We start from the raw sequence: 6,330 nt of genomic DNA on the forward strand, positions 1-6,330 counted from the left end.
CACCCCAGTCACCCAAGCTAACCTTGTTCCTCCACTTTCTCTTCCAGCCTGGAGAGCTCCCAGGTGGACACTACTTCCCGAAACTTGTGAGCTGGGGAGGAGGTGTCTGCAGGAACACCCTGCCTGCCCTCAGCCCCCTCTAACTCTTCTCCTGTCTGTGGGACCACTGACCCTCAGTTCTCTCTGTCTTCCTCAGCAATGAATCCTGTGGCTCACCCACCTGGATAAGGAGCTCAGGTCAGGCTGACCTGGCTGTCCTTGACCCCTGCTCCCCATTGCACCCTGGGTAAGAGACAAATGTCTCGGGCCAGTGTGGCCTCCAGTTCTGGCTTTGGCATTGGAGGACAAATCTCTTCAAAGTTCTGAACCCAGTCAGAGTGTCCAAGACAAGGATGAAACCCCCGGGAAAAATCCCAAGGATGGGACAGCTTAGTACGGATCCCAATCAGGCTGTTCTGGAATTTTGGAGGCGTAGGGACTCTGACATAGCACCCTGGAGACCATGGCAGAGAGTGGAGTCAGGGGGTTCTGGAACAAGGCCATCTGGTTTGTGCCCAGTCCTGATGTGTCTCAGCTCTGTGCTGTTGGGCAAGTTGTTTAAACTCTCAGCCCCTTAATTCCTTCTCGAGGCTAGCTATGATACACACGAACTGTGTGTGTTTATTCCTCTGCAACACCGAGGACTGAACTCGTGGCCCCATGGTTGGTAGGCAAGTGTTCTACCACTGAGCTATATTCCCAGTCCCAAACATACCGTTTTCTTTAGTTAATGCTACTCTGTAGGATCCTGGCTAGGCAGGAAAGGAAAACCCACCAGCCGGAGGATGCCTGGGGCCAGGCAGGAGGGGTCTCAGGGTCATTCTCTTTGCTGTGCCTGTCCTCGCTATGGTTGTCAGCGTGTTCGGGGAAGGTGCCCCTGCCCCCCATACGTAGCACACAAACTGGAACTGTACAGACATTCACACCCTCTGCCCACCTGAGCTTCCTCAGACAAATTGAATCAGGCAGATGGTAGAATCCACTCTAAAGGGGCACTGAGTGGATCTGTTCAGTTGCGCGCTCCTGTAGACAGGGTCAGCAGCCCACCCGTTATCTGGGGAGCTGAGAGAAATGCCACCCAACTGCTAAAGACAGTGGCACTGTGGAGGGGGACAGTGCTCCTGAAGGTTCAGATTCCAGAAGAACTCTATGTCTTGAAGTGTACCCGGGGATGTTCAAGGGGCTTCGTGAGTGATGGCGCAACCCAGAGAAGAAGCAAGGGAGGGAATGGGGCTCAGGTTTTATTTGGAATCATTTAAAAAAAAATTACAGCAGCATCTGATCTTTGGGATCCAGAGGACCACAGGGCAAAAGGAGCCAGCAGGGGGCGCTGGCGCTGGCAGCGTGCGCGCGTGGATAGGCTTGTGGCACCCGGCTGGGGCGCAGAGAATGTGGGCAGCCGGCAGGGTACTTTAGGCAGGGCACTTATTGTGCCAGGTGGGGACTGGATCCAAGGTAGAGGGGGTGTCCCTTGGGCCTCTGTGGCTGATGGCAGTCTCCTAGTCTCCTCCACTCTTGGCCTGGCAGCGAAGGGAGGAGAGGTAGGGAGGCAGAGACGAAAGAAGGGAGGGGGAGGGAGGAAGAGAGGGAGGGGGAGAGCCCTGCACTCAGCACCAGGCCCTCAGTTCTCCATTACCACGAGGAAAGGATCACTTATGAGGAGATTATGCACTCAGGCCCAGGACTGCCACACCCATGTCCCTGTGGGAGGCTGTGGAAAGTCTCCCACTCAGAAATGAAGGAGGTCTGTGTGACTTGGGTTTCCACCAGAGCTTTCTGGTGTGCCCTGGGAGGCTGCTCTTACCTCTTCATCCTCCTCTTGTTCTTTGGCCTCCTGGTCCTGGGCAGATGCGGGTTGTTCCAAGTCCTCCTATAGTGGGGTACAAAAGGGACACAAGGCTATGGGAAGAGATACACTGACCCTCAACTGCCCGGGCCTCCCCTTTCAGGTCTCACAGATGAACAGGGGCCTTTCACCATTTTACTGTCCTTAGAACATCTGAAGGGGTCCTTTCCAGCTTGGGCCCGGCAGAATGGCTCCCGCAAAGAAGGGTGGCGAGAAGAAGAAGGGCCGTTCTGCCATCAACGAGGTGGTGACCCGAGAATACACCATCAACATTCACAAGCGCATCCATGGCGTGGGCTTCAAGAAGCGTGCTCCTAGGGCACTCAAAGAAATCCGGAAATTTGCCATGAAGGAGATGGGGACTCCAGATGTGCGGATTGATACCAGGCTCAATAAAGCCGTCTGGGCCAAAGGAATAAGGAATGTTCCATATCGTATCCGGGTACGTTTGTCCAGAAAACGTAATGAGGATGAGGACTCACCAAACAAACTCTACACATTGGTAACTTACGTGCCTGTTACCACATTCAAAAATCTACAGACAGTCAATGTGGATGAGAACTAACCTACTGAATCTCAAATAAAGTTGGAGAGCTGCAAAAAAAAAAAAAAAAAAAAAAAAAAAAAGAACATCTGAAGGTGTCAGATTCCCAAGACTTCTGAGTGTACCAAATACCCTGCAAGCCAGCTTCATCTTCCACAAACAGAGCTAAGTCACGGGTACCTGTCTCCCAGCAGGCTTACATTCCTTAAGTGAGGAAGTCTGGGAGATGTGGAGTAAGGTTGGGAGTGGGCAGAGACCCTTGGAGCACATGAACCCCCTCACTCTGAACACTAGTATGCCATCATTGTTCACAGCACCCCGGAGGACAGGGGTCAGGACCTAGAAACTACTTCAAGACCTCAGAGCACAACATGTTGGTAGGGCTTCTGCTTGCTCCAGGCCCCTCTTCCTGCCTTCTGGATGTGCTCTGGACTCAGGCCTGTCTTCCCTCTCCTCTCTCTCCACAGCATGTGCTGACATGCTCAAGACAGTTTAGAACAAGACTGATGGTCCCTCCGAAGTCCGTTCTCAGAGCCTGTGTTACCTCAGGACCCAAACAATGAGAGACAAAAGGACGCAGAACTTTCAGCCAGGATCATACAGGGCCAGGCTCTTTGGATGAAGGGTAAGCGACTGCCTGCCTGGGCGTACTACCCCAAGAGTGGCGCCTGAACCCCATGGCATGAGTGGCCAGACGGCCATGCTGCGCTCTTCTGAAGGTCACTGGTAGGGTTAGGTATGGTGTTACCGGGTAATGACTATGCCTTGGTACCGCTCCTCGGGCTCAATAGTTTCTTCGGCGTTTAGCAAGGGGTAGCCTGAAACAAGCTCCCAGGATCCTTCTTGCTAGGGGCTTGGGAGGAGGCTTCCTGGGGTGCCCACCGAGTGCCTGGCAGAAATGCTTACTGGCATCCTTTCTCTGCCTTCCCCCACAGTCCTATGAGATGGTGCCATTTCAGACAAGGAATTGCGGGTCCGGATAGGATCTCTTTCCAAAGTCACACAGCCTGCAGAGGTGCGCCTGCACACTCCAGCGACAAGAGACCCTGTGCTGGCCCCAGCAGCAAGTGTTTGGGGTGGGTGACCCCTTCCCTTTTACCCCTTCCTCAGAGCAGACTTCTACAGTATTGGCTGTGTGGGAGCCTGGGGCTCCGCCACTGGGGCGGCCTGTTGTAAGTATGGGGGCTGAAGATAACAAGTCTTTGGACTCAGCTGCCTCTCAACCTCTATTCTGGAACCCCCATCCCTGCAGTCTATGCTCAGTCTTTCAAGAGTATAGCCCAGAAGCTGGCACTCATGGAAGCCCCATGGTCACACAGGCTAACCACGCGACTGTGGCTCATCATCCAGTCTCTCTAGGCTTTTCTCTCCACATCCTGTTTTGTGGAATGTGGGAGTCCATGCAAAGGGTAAGTGTAAAATGCTTAAAGCGGAGCTACTGGCCGGCAAGTGCTGAGACAGCTCCTACCTCTGGCCTCTATCCCTAGAGAGCCCAAGGGCCCTGATCATTCAGCTGCCTGCCACACACATACACGCGAACACCCGTTCATGCACACATCGCATGCATACCCATCCGTGTTCATCTCCACCATCCCTACAACGCACATACAACCCACGTGCTCACACAAAGACTTCAGCAGAGGGTGGCGTCAAAGACCTGCTGCTTGTCTACCACAAGGGGGCAGTGTTTCCCCCACCGCTTCAGGGGGAGGCAGCGGTCAGACCCTGGGACCAATGGAGGTTGCACAAAGACTAACAGGTAATCCTGGAGGTGGCTTTTAGCCTGTCTAGAAGGCTGCCTTTCACCATATAGGGCCCTGAATTCACTTGTAAAATTTATTTCCTATATTCCAAAAGTGATGGGCTGGGCATGGTTTGAGTGTTTGTGCAAGAAACGAATCCCGAGTCCCCAATCCAGGGGTGTGGAAAGGATTCCAGATATGAACAGTTGTAAAAACAGCATGTCACCCCAACACACACAATGAGTGCTGCCTGTAACGTCAAGCAGCGTCTAACGCTCCTTCCCCATATGCCCAACAGTGTCTCCTGTTGCCAGGGAGCCCAGGGAAAGGACATGAGCCATACTCACCTTGCGTACCACCCCAGCGGTGACTACAATGTTTTCTGCCTCCTCCACGGTCTTGCTGGCCACCGTGTTGACGCTGGTGACCACAGCTTCACTGACGGCACTGGCCTGCTCCTTTGTCTTCTCAGCCACTGCGGAGGATTCGGGCTGGACTCAGTCCTGAGCGTCTCCACTGCTGCCTACCCGAGTTGGGGAGAACAGCCCCTTCCCAGAGCTCAGATGTCTGACTTTTGGTTATTTCCATGCCATTCTCTGACTCTAGGGCAGCAACAATATGATGGATGGGGCGGGAGGGGTGGGGCAGGGGGGCACAGGAGCCTGCTCTGGCTTATCTTTAGGGAATATAGTAGTTTGGGTCACCTGGAGCTTAGGGTCCCAGCTGATACAAGGAGGCCTCTAGGTGTGGGCCCTGGGTACAGGGCAGGATTCATGGAGTCCCTGATTGTGGGTCGCCTTACCTGAGGTGACACTTTGTACCACATTCTCCTTGGTTTTGGTGCCTGTCAGAAGAAAGAGGTGTTCAGGCAGTCAGGGCGAATAGCTGGATACCCTGGGGTGGGGGCGGGGCAGGAGGGGACAAGGACGGTGTCTGGGGACAGTAGCCCCTTCAAAGGGACGTTTCCTGCTATGTCTGAAAGACAGAAGACAGACGGGAAGGAGACAGGACAGGAAGAAGGGACAAAGGAGATCAGGCCTGAGGTAGGGTCACTGGTGGGTCTATGGCCCTCACATGGGTGTGGTCCGGGCCTCAGAAGCAGGAGCTGAACTGGGCAGAGAAAGCTGAGTCACAGGCTTGGCCACCCCTGCCCCCTCTTTGGAGGGAGACCAGAGAGCTGGGGTGGGTTGAACGCTCAACTGGGGCCCATCTCCACAGCCTACCCCTTTCCTCTAGTGGGGTCATGTGGCCTAACTTGGCTGCCGCAGCTCCCATTGGAAGAAGTCGGGGTCCACCTGAGCAGATCACTGTCTCTGGGTCTCCAAGCGTAGGCAACCCCAGGCATCTGCGTGCATGCTTTTGCATCTACACACTCAGGTGGTCTGAGTGGCACTAAATCCTGCCCTAAAGACTTCAGAGTCCCACCCCCAAAGGTTCCAAAGACAGATATGAGCATAGTCTCCAGAGTGTGGGGGACCCTGCCTCAACAATCAGGGTCTCACCTCTCTCAAAATGCTCCCCAGAATCTGGGGGGACTCAGCAGAAGGAAGGTAGTAGGTGCCAGCCTACATTAGGGAGCCCTCTGCCCCGCCCTGCCCCGCCCCACTGCCATACTCACCCACATACATGACTCCTTCCTTGGTCTTCTCAGCCGCTTCTGTCACTCCCTGCTTGGTCTTCTCCACAGCCCCCACCACACCTTCCTTGGCAATGGAGAACCCTTTCTTGAAGACGTCCATGGTGGTTGCGAGGATGGGACCTGACTGCTGCGAGCTAGGGACCGGAGCTGGCAAGTGCTGGCTGCAGCCGCTGTCCCTGCCGCCGCTGCCTCTTATTGACGTGGATGAAATATTGATGCTGTGGCTGCTGGCTGGAACCCGGCCAGCCCAGGGCGGGGTGGGGGCAGGGAGGGCGGGCTGGAAAAGCATGCCCCAGGGGGGACACCAGAGAGCAGGGCCTGGGCCCCTTCTGGCTCAGTTCTGCCCTGCTGACTCCTGTCACCCCAGGGGAGGGGGTGCTTGCAGGAGGCCGAACGTATCCTAATCTGTCATTGTCCCTCCTTCACCCTTGGGAAGTCATGGGGGTCTTATGCCCTGGATGTGGTGTGCAGAAGTTAAGCACCTTGGCCTGTGCCTCAGTGTCCCAAGTTGGGCAGGGGT

General features: G+C 55.0%; 2 protein-coding genes across 2 annotated transcripts; one reads left to right on the forward strand and one right to left on the reverse strand.

Annotated features, from left to right (window-relative positions):
* Positions 1-1,262: 1,262 nt before the first annotated feature.
* On the reverse strand, positions 1,263-6,014 carry Sncg (synuclein gamma). The gene is made up of 5 exons (XM_057770910.1): positions 5,790-6,014; positions 4,974-5,015; positions 4,519-4,646; positions 1,844-1,909; positions 1,263-1,559 (listed from the first exon to the last, which is right to left on the reverse strand). Exons 1-5 carry the CDS (start codon positions 5,908-5,910, stop codon positions 1,539-1,541), a joined length of 378 nt encoding a protein of 125 aa, XP_057626893.1. The 5' UTR covers positions 5,911-6,014; the 3' UTR covers positions 1,263-1,538.
* LOC130875176 (60S ribosomal protein L31) lies at positions 2,028-2,479 on the forward strand. The gene has a single exon (XM_057770911.1). It carries the CDS (start codon positions 2,073-2,075, stop codon positions 2,448-2,450), a length of 378 nt encoding a protein of 125 aa, XP_057626894.1. The 5' UTR covers positions 2,028-2,072; the 3' UTR covers positions 2,451-2,479.
* Positions 6,015-6,330: the final 316 nt, after the last annotated feature.

The sequence above is a fragment of the Chionomys nivalis genome, chromosome 5 (genome assembly GCF_950005125.1).
Source record: "Chionomys nivalis chromosome 5, mChiNiv1.1, whole genome shotgun sequence".
NCBI lineage: Eukaryota > Metazoa > Chordata > Mammalia > Rodentia > Cricetidae > Chionomys > Chionomys nivalis.

Coding starts and splice junctions, on each gene's coding strand:
- LOC130875176 (XM_057770911.1), top strand. CDS start 2,073: ATGGCTCCCGCAAAGAAGGGTGGCGAGAAGAAGAAGGGCCGTTCTGCC.
- Sncg (XM_057770910.1), bottom strand. CDS start 5,910: ATGGACGTCTTCAAGAAAGGGTTCTCCATTGCCAAGGAAGGTGTGGTG. Junction 4,647..4,973: donor GGTACAAAGTGTCACCTCAG/GTAAGGCGACCC, acceptor AATCCTCCGCAG/TGGCTGAGAAGACAAAGGAG. Junction 1,560..1,843: donor AACAAGAGGAGGATGAAGAG/GTAAGAGCAGCC, acceptor CTTCGCTGCCAG/GCCAAGAGTGGAGGAGACTA.